Below are 23,454 nucleotides of genomic sequence, written 5' to 3' on the forward strand. Positions count from 1 at the left end.
CTCTGAGTCTACCCAGTTTTAGGGTTTAAAAACTTGTCTCTGAGCAAAGAGAAGTAAAATAGAATATTTTACTGATTGTACGTGGATCGTTAATTGTACTGTTCACACATGCTTTTTGTTTATCCTGTCCCCACTGAGATAATAAGCTCCCCAAGGGCAGAACTTCTATCATCTCTCTTGTTCACTTAAGAACTAAGTAATTATTACTGACAGAAATGAAATAAAGCAAATTATAGAACAGAGAGCTGAAGGCTTCACCACCAGTAATTTCTGAGCAACTGTGGAAAATAGCAAAAGTACCAAAATAAAGACTAAACTTAAGATTTCTAGAAAAGTTTGCATATTAAGAAGAAAAATGAAATCATACCTAATGCCAGTGATCAAAATCTTAGGAAAACTGTGAGCATTAATAAGAATATTTTTGATATTTGATCTGATAAATTAAAACAAATTTCCAATAAAAAAAAGACATTCCCTCAAAAAACCAACTAAGTTGAATTTTACAAAATTCAGTTTTCAATGTACTTCTTTTGATTGCACATAAATTATTACTTTCCATCCAAATGGGGGGTTAAAGACTGATAGAAAGGCTAAATATGCACCAAAGCCCTTTCACAACAGAGAAGTTTTTAAAAATGTTCTGAAGAGCTGGTAATGCTTCAAGGATTTAAAGGGCATAAGTTGGGAGGTAAAGGAAAATAATGAATTTGTAATGAGTAAACTAGTGGAAAGTGTTAACAGTCTACTGTAAAACATTTATTTATTTCTGTAACTTCTTACTACATTAATTAACAATTAATATATTAATACACCACACAGGTACACCAAGAAATTACTTTTAAAAAGTTTATTTTTTAAATCCAATTACAATCTATACATGTTCATAACAGTAAATTTGGGAAACAGAAAAACAATAAAGAACGTGAAAATCACCAATAATTCTATCATCTAAATAGAACCATTACTGGTATTTGTTGGGCTTTCTTCATCTTTTATTCAATGCACACATATAAATGTAAATGCTTTAAATGAATCTCAGAGTTCTGTACTTAATTCCGTATCCTTTTTTTGAACTCTAACATTATATAATGAGCAATTTCCACTGATATTCAAAATGGTTTTTAATGGCTGTATGATATTCCATCCTACAGACAACTTGTAAGTTATTCTGAACATCTTTGTTCAAAAATCTTTGACATTTTCACTAATTACTTTTTTCGAGAATGATTCCTAGAGGTAGAATTACTAAACTAAACTAAACGGTACAAAAATTTTAAGGTTCCTGACATATGCTGCCTAATTGCTTTCCAAAAAGACCATACCATTTTCAATTCTTTATACCATATTTAGAATGATCCACTAAAGAAAATTATTTCCTTGTGAATAATTTTTTCTTCACTTAAAATTTTAAATAATATGTAAGTAAAACTAAAATACATCTGAAATGATAATGAGTACCTTAATAAATCTGAGCAACTAAGAAGGATTTGGTATGAGATATCTGCCTTAGAGACACAACCAAGCAAATTTAGCCTATGAAAAGGATCAAGAAGATGTTATATAGCATTGCAGCTAGTATTATTTTTATATCCAAACAAGAAGAAAGATCAGAATAGTACTCTTCATACTCCTATTCAAAGAAATTATGCTTCAGTACTCAGTTCAAGGAATACTGTAAATAGAAATTCTAGGATGTCAGCAAAATTCAAAAGGCAGTATAATACAATATACTCAGGTCTAAAGAAAATGCAAAATAAAGTTGCTAACTGGATTAATTGTAAGACAGGAGACATTTTTACAAGGTACAGTACCTGATTAGAACTGGCTTTTTCAAGTCTGTCAATCATAATTTCAAATTGCAAAGGCTTAATTTCCATCTTTCTGTTAAGTCTATTTAATAAGGTCTCATCTTCTGAATCCATATCATAATCTGGTTGCTCGTTGTCTAGATTAAAGGCTAGAAAAGAAAAGAAAAATTCTTCAAACTGAGGAGAAATTACAGAATTATATAGTGTTTATATTTGACCACAGAATACTTCCAAATTACAGCGCATTGACCAAAGAGGAACTCATGAGCTGACATCTAAAAACTGGTTCCAGAGTACACCTGAAATTAACGTAACATACACTTTGTGTCAACTATTGTAAAAAATAAATAAATAAATAGATAGATAAAATTTTAAATTGGTTTCAGAGACTAAAAAAAGCACAGAAGAAAAAATAAAATCTTAATTCATATACTACTTAAAGTTTAACAGAACAGTAAAAGCAATAACTAATTTGCTTTAAAAATAAAGGATCACAACAACTATTAAAAGGGAAAAAATATTTGTAAATGACATATCTGATAAAGGGTTAGTGTCCAAAATATATAAAAAACTTATACAACCCAACACCAAAAAACCAAACAATCCAACTAAAAAACAGGCAGAAGACATGAACAGATATTTCTTGAAAGAAGGCATACAGACAGCAAACAGACACATGAAAAGATGCTCAAAATCACTCATCACCAAGCAAATGCAAATCAAAACTACAAAGATATCACTTCACACCTGTCAGAATGGCTAAAATAAAAAAATCAAGAAACAGTAAGTGTTGGTGAGGATGTGGAAAAAAAGAACCATCTTGCACTGTTGGTGAGAATGCAAACGGGTGCAGCCACTGTGGAAAATAGTATGGAGCTTTCTTGACAAGTTAAAAATAGAACTACACTATAATACTACCCACTACTCGGTATCTATCCAAAAGATACAAAAACACTAATTCAAAGGGATATATGCACCCCTATGTTTACTGCAGCATTATTTAAAATAGCCAAACTATAGAAGCAGCCCAAGTGTCCATCAACAGATGAATGGCTAAAGAAAATATGGTACACATACAATGGAATATTATGCAGCCATAAAAAGAACTGGACTCTTGTCATTTGTAATGACATGGATGAAGCTGGACAGTATAATGCTAAGTGCAATAAGCCAGTCAGAGAACGACAAACACCCTATGATTTCACTCATACGTAGAATTTAAGAAACAAAACAAACGAACAAAGGAAAAAAGAGAAAGACAAACCAAAAAACAGACTCTTAACTATAAAGAACAGACGGTTACCAGAGAGGCAGTGGGGGAAGGAGGAGGAGAGGTGTAATAGGTGAAGGGGATTAATAGTACACTTATTTTGATGAGCACTGAGTAATATACCGAATTGCGAATCACTTTATTGTGCACCTGAAACTAATATAATGCTGTATATTAACCACACTGGAATTAAAACAAAAAAATTAAAATACCTTTCACTAACGGAAAAAAAATAAAGTATCACAAAATATATGCCCAAACAGAAGCAATTATTTAAAAAAAAAAAAGATGATATGTATTTATCAACAACGGTAGTTTGGTAACATAATGAGAAGCTACAGAAGAAAATTAAGAATCTAGAAATAAGGGGCACCTGGCTGGTTCAGTCACAAGAGCATGCACTTCTTGATCTTGGGGTCATGAGTTCTAGCCCCATGCAGGTGTAGGGATTACATAATCAAAACTTAAAAAAAAAAAAAGTCTAGAAATAATTGTACTTTCAAGTACAAAGAACGGCATTTCAAAACATTGAGGATAAAGCAGATTATTAATAAAAAAGGGTCATACATTAATAGTTATTTTTAAAAAACTTAAGTTGGAATTCTACCTTATTCCTAATACCAATAAATGATATATTTAACAAAATTTTGTAGTAAAAAATAAAAAAAATGCTAGAAGAAAATGCAAGGGGAAAATGTATAGGTAGGTACAAGCTGAGAAGCCATAAAACTGATTAAATACATGCAAACACAAAAACAAGATATGTTTCACTTATCAAATAGACTAAAATCTAAAACTTGATACACTATTTTGGAATGAATGGGGAAAGGAAACCTCAAACACTGTGAGGAGGAAATTAAAGCTGGTATTTAGTTCAGTTAGAAACACATGCTCTTGGACTTCGCAATTCTATTTCTAGTTTTTCCTATACACACACATAGAGAAAAAGATAATAAATATACAAGAGTATTAGATGTGACACTGTAAGAAGTAAAAAATATAAAACAAGCAATGTATGTGGGAATAGAGAAACATATGATGGTCTGTACATACATGAAATAGAAGGAAGCCCTGAAAATCAATGACAACGATGAATGTATACTGATATGGAAAGAAACCAATCTTAACAAACAGGCAAGAAAAGCTAAGGTACAGAAAGCACACATGTGCACTTACACGTATTTTAAAAATAAAAATAGGATATATATCTATACATACATACTCTTACAAATGCACAGAATTTTTTTAGGATTTATTTATTTATTTGAGAGAGCAAGCAAGCACGAGTGGGAGAGGGAGAATCTCAGGCAGACTTCACGCTGAGCACAGAGCTTGATGCAGGGCTTGATCTCACCACCCTGAGATCACGACCCCAGCGGAAACCAAGAGTCTGATGCTCAACCAACTGCACCACTCAGGTGCCTCCACAATATTTTTATACAGTGCACAAAGATATGTTTTTAAAAGGTTTTTAAGGAGAATGAATACACACACACGGGCGCTCTCTTACAAACCAAGAATACACAAAAAAGGGTAATACCTTTCTGCTTCTGGGGAGGGAGACTGTGTAGCTAGGGAAGTGAGTGTAACCTGCTGTTTGAATATATAAGGCATTTACAAGGTGACTGGTTATAGCTCAGAGAATTTATAGAACAGAGGTGATCTAAAATTATCTGATAAAGCACATATTCTAGTTAAAGGGACCTTTCAAAGTCCCTTAGATTACCTTTTGCTTGGATATATTCATATGCAAGTATCCAGCAGGCATAGCTATATAGCAGAATGAAAATATGAAGAACCCAGGAGAAGAAATAACACAAGAAAATTTCCCAGAGCCAAAAAATGACAAGAAGTTTTCAGATTAAAAGGGTTTACTGCTTATGGCAGCATTATCAACAATAGCCAAACTATGGAAAAAGCCCAAATGCCCATCGACAGATGAATGGATAAAGAAGATGTATATGTAACACATATATGTGTATGTATACACACACACACATATACATGCACAATGAAATACTACCCAGCCATCAAAAAGAATGGTATCTTGCCATTTGCAACGACATGGATGGAGCTAGAATGTATGATGCCAAGCAAAATAAGTCAATCAGAAAAAGAAAAATACCAAATAATTTCACTCATATGTGGAATTTAAAAAACAAAACTGATGAACATATGGGAGAGGGAAAGAGAAAGAGGGAAACATCATGAGAGACTCTTAACTATAAAGAACAAATTGAGGGCTGATGGAGGGAGGTGGGTGGGAGATGGGATAGATGAGTGATGGGTATTAAGGAGGGCACTTGTTATGACGAGCACTGGGTGCTATATGTAAATGATGAACTGAACTCTATTCCTGAAACCAATACTGAACTGTAGGTCAACTAACTAGAATTTAAATTAAAAAAAAAAAAAAAAAGGATTTACTGATCGTGGTACAAAATAAGTGGTATGCAATTAAATGTGGCACACTGATGGGCTAGTTACTGTCTATTACTTCAGATTAATATGAATATTAAAACTATATAATATTATGCCTAATATATGCTATGTGTTAAGGGGAAATATGTGATCCCCACATTTCCACTCAAATCTCCAGGAAGGAAAAGTATAGGAAGAATACTTTCAGTTTCTCTCTATTCCTTCACCCTCTGCTTAGCCAAAGAAGGAGTGACTTAAACTGAATGGTGAACTTGGGAGGAGGACCTAATTAATTCAATACCTTTGGATGCATAATCTCTTATGGTTTTTCCTTCTTTTGAAGAGGTGCATTCTAATCAGTCCTCCTATGTGGTAAGCATAGGGGCTGATTCTGCCCTTGTTTGGGGAGACCTGCTTTGTCTCCAACCAGTGGTGGGGTAAGCTTGCCTAATTTGGGAGTTAAGTATGAGAAAGTCCACTGAGGTCACATATCTATGTCTTGTCTTCCCATACCATTTTTATTAGTAACAAAACTGAAAGTTTATATATGTCTGTTTCTCAATTAGTTCAACATAGAAAAGAAAAAAGAATGTTACTTCTTGCCCTCCTAAGCAAAATTTGCAGGCTACAGTCATCATTGTAGGCTATACTCAATAAGTTATTTTATACGTGGTTATGCTTTTTTTTTTGACTTCGGAACATTCTACCTTCTGTACTTCAGTCTCCATCATATGGTCCCTAAGATTATACATACTCTGTGCTCAGAATTTATTCTACTCACCCTATTCTCACTGGTTATTTATGTAAGTAGGATGCAATAGCACATGTGGCATAAGTACTCTCTAACATAATGAATATAAGCCAAACGAGAGGGTTTTAAATTCCAGGCTTTGTAAAAACAAAGTAAAACAAACATGGATGATTTCCCTACCTTAATTCTGTGAACTGAGAACTCTTCGCATAAACCTATCATTGTAATTATAGATGTTAATCACTATATCTACCTGTGAACCCTCCTATGCCATGTTTGATACCATATGACATTCCATTTCACAGGCAACCACACTACAGATGAGTAACTGACCCCTGAACACCCAACCATAGGTGATCAGTGACCTATGAAATGGAACAGTGTTTAAAGCATACCTGGGCCAGACTTCCTCTAACAGAAATGTGAACATAAAGACTGCTTCTGGTTAAATAAGGCAGAATTGAACACATTTAAGTATGTGTCTCGAAATCCCAAAATAAAAGCAAAACATTTTTTTTCCCCCAAATGGCATTTACCTTCAGAGGTGATGAGAATGAGCAGGTAAGAATTATCAAATTTTAAGACTTAACGAAATATACAAGCTTAGCAGACAGGAGAACACCGAAACAAAACAGTCTGGCTGGGGGAGGGGAGGTAGGTGGAGGGAACACAACTAGAAGCAGGAAAACTCCCTATCCATCTAAAGACTTATGGAGAGTTGAAATCAACAGTTACTCTCTGAAAGAGCCAGCAGGACACTTCTGAAAATAGGAAGATTAGTTAAAAATCTTTATATGGGTAATTAGATCTCTTCCTCATCCAGTGTAGCTAAGCAACTACTTTTCCTCTCAAATGGCAGAAGACTGATAGCTTAATCTACAAAGGCTGATTCAGAGAGCCTGCAGACTCTGCAAGCACCAGGCATATTGAGGGAAAGTATAAGGCTCCATACCAAAGGAGAAAGATGAAGCAAAGTTTACATGTTGAATAGTGAATTCTCCTAGCACTCCCATCCACAGCCATCTCACCCTGCCATCCCTACCCCTCAACTCAGTTATAAAAACAAAAAGTGTCAGCCACCCAAGAAAAAGCCTGAAGAATTCTTTTACGGAAAAATTGATTAATCCCCTAAAAAACAGCATCAGATATAAATGGACCCAAATATAAATGGACAGTCAAGTAACACAGATATTTGAGCAGCAAAACATAATGAAAAACAGGAACTCAGGAAACAAAGACAATGCAAGAGAAAGGGGAAAAAAAAAAAAAGAATCCTCACAGAGATATCACTGCAACCATGAAACAAGAACAGACAGGATACTATATAAAAGGAACACTTATGAGAACAGAAAATTTAAAACTGTTAATAGCAAAAAAGAAATAACATCAGATTTCTCAACACTGGATATCAGAAGACAACACCAGTGTTCAAAATTCCTAAGGTTGACAGTTTCCAATCCAACCTAAAACCCTCTCTACCCAACCAAACTATCCAATCAAGTATGAGGCTACAATAAAAATATCAGACATGCAAGAAACCCCAAAAATGCACCTTTCCACACATCCTTTCTTAGAAAGCCACTGGAGGGTACACTCCATTAGGATGGAGTAAATCTAAAAGTAAAAGGAAAGTATGGAACCCAGGAAAGAGGGAAGCGAATATGAGAGAAGCAAAGAAATTGCCAAGATGATGGATGATAGATAACCATGTAGCAATCCTAAGAACAACTGGTCTAGAATAAAGCAGCAGAATTAATGGTTCCAGGAAAAAATGTCCATGGAAGGAATAAAAGTGACAGATTATTTGACTCTCTTAACATATTAAAAGTTATACTTCTGTAAGACAATTTGCATTGAATTAATGAAAGGCACACAGAAAAAGAAACAGAAACAAAGATAAGGAAATTGTCTTCTTTGAAAATAAAAACCTAAGCAAAAAAGGAAATGTAATCATTAAGTACTTGTTTCAGCTGTTAATATTTGCAGAATAATACTGTATACACTGAATACTGATTTAACAATGTAACTACAGCCAAAAAATGGGACAGGGAAAGAGTGCTGAGTAGAGAAATGAGAGAAGAAATTTTAAATAAAAGGGAGAATGTATTTAAAAAAAACTAAAAGATAGTTAAATAAGCCCACTACTTAGAAATACAAAGGTAAATATCAAAAGAAACAAGTAAAGGATTTGAACGTAGCTATCTCTCAGAATGAAGGAAAAAGACTGCCCCCATAAGGGGAAAAAAATTTCAACTAAGCCTAATGATATGTGTATTAATCTGACAAAAATATGTGATTTAAAAACCCAAACCCCCCAAAACCCCACAGACACAGTAAGAGTGTTAATGATGGGAGCAACGAGGTGAAAAGGTACCATTTACAATATGAGCTGTGGAAGACCAAAGGCGTGAGGTAACAGGAATGAGAAGGAAACAAGTAAAAGAACTCCAGTTCTAGTTTACAAGCATTAAGAATCCTTACCCTAATTCCCCCTTTTTTGCTTCAGTTGTTTGAGTGATCATAACCAACCTTACAGTCAAAAGTGCCTATTTAATATGCTTTAACCCTCGGTAAAAAATGTTTACAGTTTATTTCAAGGTTTTTAAGTTTTAAGCAGAACTTTATTTTTCTAAACATTTCCAGTTAGTTTTCAGTAGCTTAATAAAACCCTAATTCAGTTGTTGCTTGTAAATACTGTGAATTACAATTACTCATAACAATGGTTACCACTGATGCAATTCCTATTATATCTAAATGAATGCTTCAGATACATTTTCTCTAATGTTCACAAAACCCGGAAAGATATGGTATTTGTATCTTCATTGCAAAATGAAATGAAGATTTTAGAGGTGTTTTAATTAGTTTGTACCTTGTCACATAGAATATGAACCCAAGTATGTTGGATTCAGAAGTGCATGCTGTTTTCCCTTTACCACAATTTGCCTAAAAGGAGTGCATTTATATGTTCTCCTGGTCTGTGGGTTGTTCTTATGATTCTTTTGATGTGTAGAAATTTTAAATTTTAGGGGCACCTGGGTGGCTCAGTCGGTTGAGCGTCTGCCTTTGGCTCGGACAATGATCCCAGGGTCCTGGGATTGAGCCCCCGTTAGACTCCCTGCTCAGAGAGGAGTCTGCTTCTCCTTCTCCCTCTGCCCCTCCCCCCAAATAAATAAACAACAAAAACAAAAAGAAATTTTAAATTTTAATACTCTACTATTTATCCATTTTTCCTTTATGGTTTCTGTTTCTGCTCTTTGCCTTAAGAATTCTGTATCTTTAGATCATAAAGTTATGCTCACTTTTTTTCTAAAAATGCTAATATTTTGCTTCCCATATTTATTCCTTATTTTTATTTTTTTCTATATGGATAACCACTGTCCCAGCACTATTTATCAAACAGTTTCATCCTTCCCCACTGATTTGTAATGACTCTTTGATCATACATTAAATGTCCACATATGTGTGGGTGGGTGTATTTCTTAACCTTTTTAACCTTCTGTGGGTCTACTTATCAATCACTGAATAAAAGATTAATATACCAAACCATAAAATTTTAAGAAAGCATTAACTATAAGAGGAAGGAAAGAATCAAATTGGGACAGGGGAAGCAGACGTGGGATAGCAGCAACTAGACTTCTTTGAATATGGCTTGTTTTATAGATATGACTTTTAGAACCAATTTTACATAATATGAAACAAAATAAAATCTTGGAACAAAATCCCTAAGAATAAAATAAAATAAAATTGAACAAATGAAGCCAGTCATTTGAGTTCTATTACAAGTATCTTTAAACTACAGCAGAGTTACATTTCTAGTGGGAAATACTCTAAGACCAAAAGCAAAAATGAAGGAAGCAACAAACCAAAAAACTTCAAACTATTTTAGATAATTATATTGTTGGTGCACGTGCTGGCATTACTATTCTGAGACTATTGTGGTGTAAGGTGGGATAAAACATGGTAATTATACAGACATCCTGAGATGTGAAAGAAAGTTGTAAGTGTGTAAAATTAAAACCCTGTAGTCTTGAATTAAAGAAATATTAGTATAAACTCATGATGTATTTTATGTTTCAAATTTTAAAAAGTACCTATTTCCTTCTGAGGTCCACTAAAAAGTCTTAAGAGACAATGACCAGCCCAGTAGCAATGAACACCCCTAGTGCCTAGATGCAGTCTCCAAATACGATTTCCCACTAAAAAGAACCAAGCTTCCTGGAGATGTGATTACTTTCAGATCTGAGCCAGGAAATACAAAGGTGAGCCTATAACATCTTAGTTTTCTTGCTTTCTGGTATCGTACAGCCATGTCAAAAGGATTTAAAAGCTAACCCGAATGTTCTTTCCTGCTGGCCAAAAATGGATGAATATGAGTATCAATAAAGATAATAATGCAATAAATTGAGTCATAATAAAAATATGTTTAAGTCCATGATACACAGTGATTCTAAAAACAATAAACATCCTCACAGTCACTTTTAGAAGGTACTAAGAAACCAACCTTCATCAGGAAGTATAGAATTTTTGGTTCTCTCTCTCCTTTTGTCTTATTTTTAGGATCTAGAGACTCCCCACCCCCAGCTCCTAGCATATTGCATAGGGTCCTACATGCAGTGGAGGCCCATATAGGTTGGAGGCACCATGACGTAGGTTAAGGGTGGTGAGTGGTGACCCATCAGTCCTCAGACTTCGGCATGAAGTGATTCCTTCCCAGGGTAAGGGGAAGGAGGTGGCAATTCAGAGGGAACGTGGGGAGAAAAACTGAAATGTGATTTTCTTCATTGTCTGAGCCTCTTGCGACAAGCAAAGGCTGGCTACAGGTCTGACTCAGGCCTTTCCTCATACCTGCAAGTGATATGGACAAGTTGTTCTGCTGTGGAAGCCCATGCCAGGGCCTGGGAACTGCTTCATCACGGAATATTTATGAGCAGAGGGCCTATGCCAGAGACTTTTCCCTAAATGACTCTGACTGTGGAGGGAGATGCTCATTTAGGTGCCTCTGCACAGCAACTAGAGTATAGTCTATTTTTGTTTTTCTTTTTTTTCATATCGTATGATTTCATTTATGTGAAATGTTCAAAAAAGACACAGAGAGAAAGATCAGTGTTTGCATAGGGGTGGGAAAAGGGAGTGACTGTAAATGGGCATGAGCTTTCTTTTTAGGGTGAAGGAAATTAAATTACAACAGGAGGCAGGAGTTGGGGGGAACCCAGGAATCAGGATGTGATGAGTCAGGTTAGCAAGAGGTAAGGAACTTCAGTCTGGGTTCTTAGGGAGAGGATGAGAGGGGATATAGTTTTCAGTTTGGCCAATCACAACAGAATAGACTCATCAGAAAAGTTCTCACAAGTGAGTGTGCTCTGCCCTTTCAAAACTAAACCTAGATATTCTTTCACTGCATTTTTATGCTTTGTCAGTTTATTTGTGAGCTCAGATCAATTCACAAAAAAGACTTGTGTCCACTTGAAAGGGGAGCAGCTATTAGAGATCTAGGCCAGTGAGCTTTTGTGTTTATGTTCCTTTCTTTTTCTTTTAATACCTTTATCAGGATATAATCTGTATCATAAAATTCACATCTTTATGTGAACATTTAGCACATTTATAAAGGATTTAGTGTATTATATCACCATCACACCACATCAGCCTAATTGTAATGTCTCTCCCTCTGTGATGTTGTCACCATTAATGATCATTGCATTGATCCATCAATTCCTTAGAGGTTGCAAAACAATGATGTTCTTTTTTTTTTTTTTTAAGATTTTATTTATTTATTTGACAGAGAGAGAGAGACAGCCAGCGAGAGAGGGAACACAAGCAGGGGGAGAGGAAGAAGCAGGCTCCCAGTGGAGCAGGGAGCCCGATTCGCGGCTCGATCCCAGGACGCGTCTGCTTAATGACTGAGCCACCCACACGCCCCACAAAACAATGAAATTCTATCGTTCCTTCTTGTTTTGCATTAGCTGGACTACTTCTATAAAGAGAAACATTCCCTCTTCAACTACTTAGAGATCCTGAGATACAGTTCATAGAAAAAGGCAAGATAAATGCTCAATTCCCAATTATATTAAGAAAATGATGTTTTTCTTTTGAACAGTGGTATGAGAAAGGTATCGAGCTGCTTATGTTTAAAAATTCCCAGATGAGGGGCGCTTGGGTGGCTCAGTCGGTTAAGCAGCTGCCTTCAGCTCAGGTCTTAATCCCAGGGTCCTTCTCCCTCTCCAGTTCCCCCTGCTTGTGCTCTCTCTGTGTCAAAGAAATAAAAAAATCTAAAAAAAAAAAAAAAAAAAAAAAGAAGAAGAAGAAAAGAAAAGTAAAACTTGAAGACAAGATCATTTAAAAAAAAGTTCCCAGATGAAATGACATTGGACTGGCTATATAAAATCATGGGGTGGGGAGAAATGGTATAGAGGAACAATATTACAATGTTGAGTGAAGAGCTTATGGCAGTTCGTTGTACTACTCTACTTTTGAGTATGTTGGAAGCTTTTTCATAATAAAAGCTTTTTAAAAGATAAGTATCTAAAGTATATAAAGAATCTCTAAAAAAAAAAAAATCAGTAAACAATGCAGAGAAAAATGGACCCAAAGACACGAAGAGGTAATTCACATAGCAAAGTGCTTAACATTACTGTAACTGGGGAAAAACAAATTTAAATCAACAAATACCATTTCATATCCATCAGACTGGGAAAAATTATAAAGTTTAACAATAATAAGTGTTAGTAAAAATATGAAAAAACAATAACTCGTATACACTACTGGTGAAAATATAAAATAGTATAACCAGTTTGAAAGGCAATTCTGCAATATCTAGTAAAGTTACACAAGCACATTCTATAAGACCCAGCAATGACACTTTGTAGATCTATATCCCACAGATGTACTCATAAATATGGACAAGACATGTATAAGGCCATTCATTGCTGCACTTCACAAGAGCGAAAAATTAGAAAAGAAACTAAATGTCCATCAACAGAACAGATAAACTGATATATTTACACAAAATTATATTTATAAAATGAAAACTTATGTTGACACGAAACATACAGACGAATGTTCATAAGTAACTTTATTCATAATAGCCAAAAATTGGAAACAACCCAAATGACGTTCAATAGAAGGGTTAAACAAACTGTGGAACATCCATACCATGGAATTATATTCAGCAGTAAATAGGATCAAACTAATGATACATGCAACGACTTGGATAAATCTCAAGGGAATTATGCGGAGTGAAAAAAAGCCAATTCCAAAGGTTAAGTACTATTGATTCCACTTATACAACGTTCTTGAAATGACAAAACTATAGAGACGGAAAATAGATTAGTGGCTGTAAAACAAGCCCAAGAAATGCACCAATCTCATGAGATTCTTGTTAGGATTAAATGAAATAATCTGTGTATATCATAGTGCCCAGTACAGAGGAAAAGTGTTCTATAATGGTAGGCTGCTATTATTACTCAACTGTACTCCATTTGTAGGTAGATCAAGACTATCCCATATTTTAGCAGAAATGAAATTAAAGTACAACTTTATAGGTGGGTCTTTTTAGTATTAATGACCTTAAAAATCAGGGTATACAGAAATCATGGCTTTTAAATACTTTAAAGAAGTCCTAACTATGAATAACTGAAAACTGCAATAGTATATTGCAAAAAAAGGTACTTTTTTCTATTTCGCCGAAGGCTAAGACCTCCCGTGTAAGAGTCACTACTTCTATTTCTCTGCCTTATTTTCTTATGACTACGATTTATACCCAATGTGCCTTTGATTTATGAAACTTAAAGTCACAAATGCCTTGATAGAATCTGAAGAAACTTTTCAAATTAACTCATAGTTTAACCATGTAACCAGTCACGGTTATACTTGGGAATAATTTTTTTTTTTTTAAATTATTCTGTGAGTCCACATATGTGAAATTCTAACTTAAAGCAAAAAAGAAATAATAAACTACCCGGGGTGGGGGGCTGGTTAAATGACTGACAATGATGTCACAGATGATTTCTTCTGGAAGTTTCACCTTTCAGCAGGGGGAAAAAAGTGGTTTTAGGCAAGTTATCAGTGGATTTTAATTAGTATTTTAGTAAAGATAGTCTAAATCAAGGAATGGTGAACTATGACCTATGAGTTAAATCTGGCCAGCAGTTTGTTTTTGGTCAGGCTGTGAATATGTAAAAAGATTCTTTTTTTTTTTTTTTTTGGTTGTGGGCAGCAAAGTTTATTGAGCAATAGTTAAGTTTATTGAATGACAGAGTACAAAGCTCCCAAAGAGGGAGGGGACCCGAGAGGGTTACCAAGTCTTACATTTTTATAGAGTAATTTAAAAAACTGTTTTTAAAGAGAAGAAGAAAGGAAGAAGTAAAATATGTGGTAGGGACATATGTGACACCCAAAGCCCAAAACATTTACTATGCAGCCCTTTACAAAAACAAAAACAAAAACAAAAACAAAAACACCCCTGGCTCACTATGGTCTAGATTAGTAAAGAAAAATGAATTGTTTCTGAAGCCCTGGAGTATGGAAGATAAGTAAAGATTTATTAGGGAAGTAGTTTTCAAAATTTCACTCTTTGGAGTAGTTTCTTCTCTCCTGAGTATCTCTCAGGCTCATCACTCATTAACAAAGAGAACAGTCAATAATGGTAAGTTAGGGATGCCTAGATGGCTCAGTCAATTACGTGTCGGCCTGGCTCAGGTCATGATCCCAGGGTCCTGGGATCGAACCCTACATAAGGATCCCCACTCAACGGGGAGTCTGCCTCTCCCTCCCCCTGCTCCCCTGCTCATGTGTGCACTCTCTCCCTCCGCCCTCCCTAATAAATAAATAAATAAAATCTTAAAAAAAAAATAATGGTAAGATATCAGGAGATACTCTCTGAAATGATCTTAGGGATGTGAACTAACAGCAAGAAATCGGTTGTTTAAAAAAATGAAATCATCTTTAAGGATTGTCTAGCTCTGAAAAGTTGAGATCTGAATTTGGCCAGAAGATTATTTCTGGGGCTAAGTCACCTGCTTCTTTTTATGAACTTACAAAGTCAGCAAGAGCTATTCACTAATATTCAGTATGGATCACTATAATTTGATTTATTAACATTATGAAAAAGTAGACATTTCTGCTATAACATATGAGTTCTTTAAAAAAATCCTTTATATGTAAAATTATACACTAAAACTGACAGGCTTACAGAAAAATCAACATAACTTAATCAGAGACCAAACAAACTGTAACTGTTACATTAGATAGCATACATGCCATTCAGAGTGGCTGGCTACTATCTCAAGGGATACTAAAAATGCACAAATAGAATGGAATTGCCAGCTTGTGGGTGCTTAGACAACACACACTGTAATGGACTTCTGTACTGGGGCTCCAGAAGGAAATGCAACCTGCCACTAGCTAAGAACTATGCAAGGCTGGGACGTACGTCTCTTGAAAAAAGGAAGTCTAGGTACAGGCACTCATTTTTAATTTTCTTAATATGGAGTTGAAAGGGCCCTTGCATGTGGAACAGCCAAGCTAAAGCCTTTGTGCCTCCCTATTGAAGATTTTTAATTCTTTTCTCATATCCCAGTACCCTATGGCAAGGAAAAAAATCACAAAAGAATCTGGACAACTTCCATGTAGTATTGACATCATTCCTGGAGTAAGCAATCATTGTTGAGCTAACTGGTATTAGAGAAACATGTACAGCATAAGAGACTGTACAACAAAACTGTATTACTGAGGGCAAGAGAAATAATTTTATCTAGATTACCTGTCCTGATACTATTTTTCTTGTAAGATTCTAAATGATACAAATTCTTTATGCCATGGCTCTTTTTGTAAATAAGTGAGATATTATTTATGAATCTTACCAATCAATGAAAGTATTTCACAAGCACTCATCTACATAATTATTTAGACATCTATGTTACTATTCATGTCCAATTTGCACCCAAAGAGGTTTTTTGGGGGATGGGGGCTATAAAACAAAGTTTGATTTTATTTTTTAATATGATAAAATACACATAACATGAATTTACCATCTCAACCATTTTTAAGTGCAGTCTACTGGTATTAAGTATATTCATAATGCTGTGCAACCATCACCACCACCTATCACCAGAAGGACCCAAAGGGTTTTTTCCATAATTTCCTACTAGCATTCCTTGTTATGCTGCCAAAAATATGAAGATAATTAGTACTGTCTAGAAATAATACCTATCTCTTATGTGTATCACAGGAACTGTTTGTAGAGTGAATCAAAAGATGTTTGAGATGCTTGTAAAACATACAAATTCCTGGTCTAGTACTAGTTCTATTCATTAAGTGCTGGATGGATTAGATAGAGACATAGGTACAGTAGATGAAGATATGTACCCTGTCCTAGGGGCTTTGAAGTCCCTCATTTTAAGTATGATAGTACTGACTTTTACTTGCAAACACCCTTGGATAGGAAAAAAACTGTGTACATCACGTTTTTCCTAACAAACACACTGTGCCTTGTGGTCACTGGGCTCAGAACATTGTTCATCTTCCAACTAAGTATTACCCTGTATTGTCTGAATTCCTTGATCCTATTCAGTTTAAATTTTTTCTATCCTCTGATTCAGGCAAGCAGTTTGGCTACACGTCACCCTTCTTTCTTTCAGCTACTTGCAGTGAAGAGGTAAATTTACGTACGTATTTCTGAATTTTAGTTCTTTGGAAGGGACTTACACCACTGCTGGATACTGTGTGGGATTGATGAAAATGATTCGATGTCCCTTCCAAAGGAGCAAACCCCTTAAAATAAGTCTGTCAATAATCCCTCTTGTTCTTCCTTTTCTATCAGGTCCAATGCAGTATGGCACCAGCAAAGAGAGAGAGAGAAAAAAAGAAGCTATTCTGCTATCGAAGAGAGAGCTGACCAGAGAATGCACTATTAATATTCACAAACACGTCCAAAGAACATGCACCTCACACACCAAGAGATCCAAAAAAAAGTGCACCATGATGGAGATGGAAACACCAGATGTGCATACTGCTAAGAGGCTCAACAAAGCCATCTGGATTAAAGGAAAAGGGATGTATCCTACTGTATTTGGTTATGTTTGTTCAGAAAATATCACTAATATAAAGATTTGCCAAGGAAGCTCTATACACTGGTCACCTATGTAGCATCCTCACTCTTAAAACTTGCAGACGGACGGGATAGTTTACAAGCAGTGGGGCTTTGCATTTCTTATTTCCACCCAGCATACAGTAATGAGCATCCTTCAAAACAATGGGCAAACTAAGGTCATTTGGGTGGTCTACGATGCATTTAGTAATAAAACGGTGTGCACCAAGACCCATGAGAAACTCATTGTGCTCATCAACAGCACATAATACCTAGCAATGGCAAAATCCTTACTTGCACTGTCCCTGAACCATAAGGGATAATGCTGACTCCTGAGGAAGAAAAAATTTTAAACAACAGCAGTAAAAAAAAAAAAAAAAAAAAAAAAAAAAAAAAAATAAAAAAAAAAAAAAAAAAAAAAAAAAAAAAAAAAAAAAAAAAAAAAAAATCGAAAAAATATATGATTAAAAATAAAAAAAAATTTTTTAAAGATTTTATTTATTTGACAGAGAGAGAGACAGCCAGAGAGAGAGACAGCCAGCGAGAGAGGGAACACAAGCAGGGGGAGTGGAAGAGGAAGAGAGCCCGCTGCTGGGAGCCCGACGCTGGGAGCCTGATGCGGGGCTCATCCCAGAACCCTGGGATCACGCCCTGAGCCGAAGGCAGATGCTTAACAACCGAGCCACCCAGACGCTCCAAGAATAAAAATTTCTGAAGAAGTTCCTCTTCCAGAGCAGAATTTTCTTGAGGCTATCATTTTAGGGTTTAGCCAATGTGGTCAAGTGGCTGATAATTATATTCTGAAGAGTAGTTAAATTGGATGGAGTTCCATCTAAGGAAGAGCAAAGCCCGGAGAGGAAGACCTCCTCCCCCTCTCTTAGTTCATGTAATAAAATAGTCTATTAAGGAAACAAATCTAATAAAAACGCAAAAGGCAGTTAATGTGACTAAAAACTAAGTGTGCAAAATAACTACAAAGTTATAAAACAAGGGAGAAAAAAAGCTGTCAAATGCAGCTTGAAAACTTTCAGTGAGGGGGCAGACAGATGGACTGTCTGACAGCTGTTTCCTACCTTAAGTCCATATCTGTCTTATATACTTTCTTCTCTCACACCTCTAATACTTTCATTTACTTTGAATTAATTGCCTGAAAATTCACTCATCCACACACATGATATAGTAGCAAACTATAAGCAAAACTCAGATTTAAAACAGTATAAATGAGAATGGCAATTCCGGATTAAAATGGTTCTTTGGGTTTTTTTTTTGCATCAAAATTATTCCATTTCTATCAGGGAACATTTTTTAACCTAACGTTGCTTGTCTTCTGGAGAGGAACCAAAGAAAATAAATTCAATAAGCTATAAACACTAAAGGCAGTGAGGATGGAGACAATATTTACTACTATTCTTTCAGAGCCCTTTCCTTACAATCTGATTTTTCTCTGAATTGAATATGTATTTTTGAGGGTCGATAATTTGCTAGGTACTAACAACAGAAAAGAAGAATATGGATGCCCAGATTAAGTGTTTCCTGAGTCTTGAATTTTTTTAAATCTATGTGAAACTTGTCAAGTGGAAAACTAGAATAAAGAGAGAGATGCTGGGAGATCCAGACTCCAATTAGCTTTACCCAAATTATACAGCAGTTACTCTTTCCTAGTAAACAGAAGTAAAAGTCTTAAAAATTAACAGTTCCTAAGGGTAGTCACAGACCAGAACCCAGCTGTTCAATTAATCACATAATTCCTTTTCCTCATGTTGGTAGAAAAACACCAGGTGTGGGGGAAAATTATATAACTAAATATGGTTACTCAAGCAATATTTCAATAAAGTAAAAATCTCACTGTCATAAAGTGAAATCTGGATAGTTTTCAGTTTTAGAAAGCTTTTTCTTATTCATGAAATCTATTTTGAATTTTCTCCCTCTTTGAACTCTTCCTTTCTCCTCTTTCCTGTCACCACTTTCTCTTTCTAATACACTACTACTGGAGCCATTTTAAAAAACAATACAAAACAAAAAAGTTGAAGATCAGACATATCAGTTAATTTACATGTTAATACAAATTTTTAAAAGTTTCATAATTTAGAGCAGAAAAAACCTTATCTCACAGATCAGAAAACTGTGAGAGATTAAGAACGTTGGTGAGCTGAGCACAGGTTTCAGGGCTTTGATTCACAGGGCTCAGAATTTATTCCATTACACCACACAGACACTATTAAACCCTTCTAACCATAACAGCAGTAATGAAAAATTCTTTGAATTTCAAAGGGAGCAAAAATATAGGTAAATCAAAAGACTGTTTTTGTTCCACTCTGGACTTAAAAGTTTAAGTTTATAAATTACATTTAATAAGCAAACGCAATGCACATAAAACAAGCTGTTGTGAACCGAATGTATTAGGCACTCAAGGACTTATAAAAAAACAAATGTTAAAAATTAAAAAGAACTCTTAATAGAGTTTTTTACTTAAAGTTATTTCAAGACAAGAACATTTCCAACATTTACCTATGAATTATCATCGGTAATTTTTTTTTAATGTAAGAAGCAACCTTCATCTGCATAAACTAAGCCCCTACTGTCATATTATCTTTAAGTTTCCCAACTGTTTAACTTCTGGAAACTATCTGCCAATATCCAATCCCTTTAATTCAGGCAACAAAATAAGACTTAGGTACAAGTACGCCTTGTTTGTAAAGGCTCTTCTTTCAAAGTATTAACAACAGCATTTTTAAAGAATGCCATTTACTTACAAACTCACTGGTGTTATCTCTTCTTCCAACTCTACATTTCCTTTTTTATACAACTTTCCAAAATTATGTTTATTAATCCAATGAACCCAATTAACAATCAATATTGACTGTACCTCAAGTACACATGTATGACAGGCTCCCTTCTAAATCAGAATAGATATCAATGCCATATGGCATAAAGTAGATGCAAGGGCATCCCAGACAGAGAGAGGAGCAAGAGTACAGACAGGGAATGTGCTTAACTATAAGAAATACAAATTATCAATAATGAGTCTGGACAGACTTCAACTAGCAGAATAAGGATTCAGAACTATATATCCATGGAAGTTGTATGCACATATAAAGTGTGTATTACTTTTTTAAAAAGCAGAGTTGAAAATTTTACAAGTCTTATATCAGCAATGCTACTGTACATCTAAATCTCAGTTAAATGGGACCTAGTATACACTACAGTGGATTCTGGACTACGTAGACCAATGAACTAGGAAGCAGTTCAAATAAAACATCTTCTTAGAATCCCACATATATTTCTTGAACTGTTCTTTTTTTTTTTTTTTGAAGATTTTATTTATTTATGTGACAGAGAGACAGCCAGCGAGAGAGGGAACACAAGCAGGTGAGTGGGAGAGGAAGAAGCAGGCTCTCAGCGGAGGAGCCCGATGTGGGACTCGATCCCTGAACGCCGGGATCACGCCCTGAGTCGAAGGCAGCCGCCTAACAACTGCGCTACCCAGGCGCCCCAACATATACTTCTTAATCCTAAGGAACTCCGGGTATCTGACAAGGGCTCAGAAGTCTCTCCTTCACACGAGTATCATCAAAGCATTTAAACCAGTGTTTCTCAAATTTTCGCATTCACCAGAATCTTCCGGATGCTTCTTAAAACATAGGTTGCTGAGCTTGATCACCAGTTTCTGACCCAGTAGATCTAGAGAAGGGCTTGTTAATTTGCATTTTTAACAACTTCCCAAGTGATGATGAGCAACATTTTGAAAACCTCTGATCTAAACCTAAATCTTTGCTCTTAAATATCATAAACTTTACTTATGCTTAATTTGAAATATGCTGAATTTTTACAATTTGTAAATTTTTAGGGTCTTCAGCCTTCAAATAACTTTCAAAGAGAGCCAATGACAAGCTTTAGTGTATCTGAAGTTCAGAAGCGACATCACCACCTCTGCTTGGAGCTCTCCAAGGTTCTGATAACGTTCAAGCCTAGCAGTTCTCAATTGTGTACCCAGAGATCATGAAAGCAGATATAACTAGGACTCTCTCTCTTTTTAAAAAAGATTTGTTTTATATGTATAGAGAGAGCACATGTGCGAGATTGGGGGGAGGGGGAAAGGGAGAGGAAGAGAAAGAGAAGCAGATTCCTTGCTGAGCACGGAGCCCAACGCAGGGGCTCAAACACAGGACCTGGAGATCATGACCTGAGCTGAAACCAAGAGTTGGAAAAACCCAACCGACTGAGCCACCCAGGAGCCCCTAGCCAGGACTCTCGACTTTCATTCTCCAAGACTTCTTACAGTTACAAGACTCGGCCAGGAAGCTTACTTAGATTCCCTACCCAATGTACAAAAAAAGTCAAGTGCCGAAGAGTTCAAGACCACTTCTACAAGATCACATACTGATCCAAGTCTCTCTTCCGACAAAAAAAAGCTCCAGGTTTATACTGTAATAAGGATTATTTTTAGTATTTTGACTGACTAGCCAACTAACTACATCCTTCTTTCACTTTGAAGAATTCACATTTTAGGAAAATAATAAGTATTACTGGCCAAAATTAGCAGCAAAGATGACAACTATGGAAACCACAAAACCATGAGAATGGGTAGGTTTTTGAATTCTTTGAATTCTTCAGGGAGAGATTTTCATCATTAGAAAGGGGCTACAGCCGAACAATATTAGACAGGACCTAAAGGATGTAATAGTGATTTTTTTAAAAAGTCAAATGTATAAAGATAATGATCCTTTGATTCTACCTCCAATTATGCTTTTTTCTTAGTCTTCTCTCTTCTCCTCCATCAGACTCTTCCTCCCTTGTTTTTTAACAACTCAGTAGGTAACTAGGCAAAGAATGGTAACAATTCAGGAGATAAAAATGCTAACGGCTCCTAAAAGAGTAAGACAAAGACTTAACCTAATTCATAATAAGAAATCCAAATTAAAACTATACTAAGAGAAAGTAAAGTCTGGGTTTGGTCAATAATGATGTACCAATACTGGTTTCTTAGGTTTGACACAGTAATTGCAATGGTAATTATTAGAGAAAACTGAAACTGGACAAGAGGTATAAAGGAACACTCTATTACCTTTGCAACTTTTCTATAAATCTAAAATTTTTCCAAAATAAAATGTTTATTTAAAAGAATAATACACTGAGGTGTATCATCTCTCACCTATCAGCTGGAAAATTTTAAAAATTCAAAAGCAGTCTTCTCATCAGGCTATGAGGAAATAAGCACTATCCTACATTGTTAGTGCAAGCGCAAAATGGTATAGCGCTCCTATAGGGAGCAATTTGGCAATTTCTGTAAGAAACAGAATTTCACCTTTATGAAATTCTGTATGTTCACAGTTACTCACTTAAACCCTATTTGTAGTAACAGAAGACTAGAAACAATCCAAGTTCCCTTCTATAGGAATCGGTTAATAATCTGGCACATCCAAACACAAAAGACTATTATGCACCAGTAAAAAAGAAATGAGAACACGTTCTACATGCTGGTACGGGATAATTCCCAGACTATATACAAAGAAAGAAAGAAGGAAAGGAAAGAAAGACAGAAAGACAGAAAGATAGAAAGACAGAGAGAGAGAGAGAGAGAAAGAAAGAAAGAAAGAAAGAGAGAGAGAAAGAAAGAAAAAGCAAAGTGACAAAAATTACATATAATATGTTAACTTTTGTGTAAGAGGGGGTATAAAAATATAAACTCCTATGTGTTTGAATTTGCACAACAAAACCCTAAAAGAACACATAGCCTAATAAAAGTGGTTTCTTATAAGGGAAGGGTGACTGAAGGCTGTTTTTCATATCCTTTTTATTTTGAAATCACCTGAATGCATCACCTAGTAAAAATAAAATCATATTAATTTGTGAAAACAATTTTGTGTTTCAAAAAAATATTCTGGGTCAGTGATCTCTAGATACTACCTGAGATTCTTCTCTACTTTCTGTTCAGACCTTGTTATCTTTCTCATTCACTCTCAATGAATCATTCAATAAATACAGAATGAGGGCAAAAGCCTCACTTAGACATCTGGGTATAGGCAGTATCTGAGCTTAACCAGTACAAACTAATTCTACAATTATATGTTATATGTGCAAAAATATACATGCTATTAGTATCTAACAGTATAAAATAATT

The 23,454-nt window shown here is 35.3% G+C and overlaps 1 protein-coding gene across 3 annotated transcripts in view; it reads right to left on the reverse strand.

The window, feature by feature from the left end:
- Positions 1 to 23,454, reverse strand: part of EPC2 (enhancer of polycomb homolog 2) — a 117,290-nt gene that overhangs the window by 36,102 nt on the left and 57,734 nt on the right. For all 3 annotated transcript variants that reach the window (XM_040645137.1, XM_040645133.1, XM_040645142.1), the window contains exon 3: positions 1,812 to 1,957. In XM_040645137.1, coding sequence (XP_040501071.1) covers positions 1,812 to 1,957 — 146 coding nt within the window. The remainder of the gene's footprint in view (positions 1 to 1,811; positions 1,958 to 23,454) is intronic.

This window comes from Ursus maritimus, unplaced genomic scaffold (assembly GCF_017311325.1).
Source record: "Ursus maritimus isolate PB19 unplaced genomic scaffold, ASM1731132v1 scaffold_1, whole genome shotgun sequence".
NCBI lineage: Eukaryota > Metazoa > Chordata > Mammalia > Carnivora > Ursidae > Ursus > Ursus maritimus.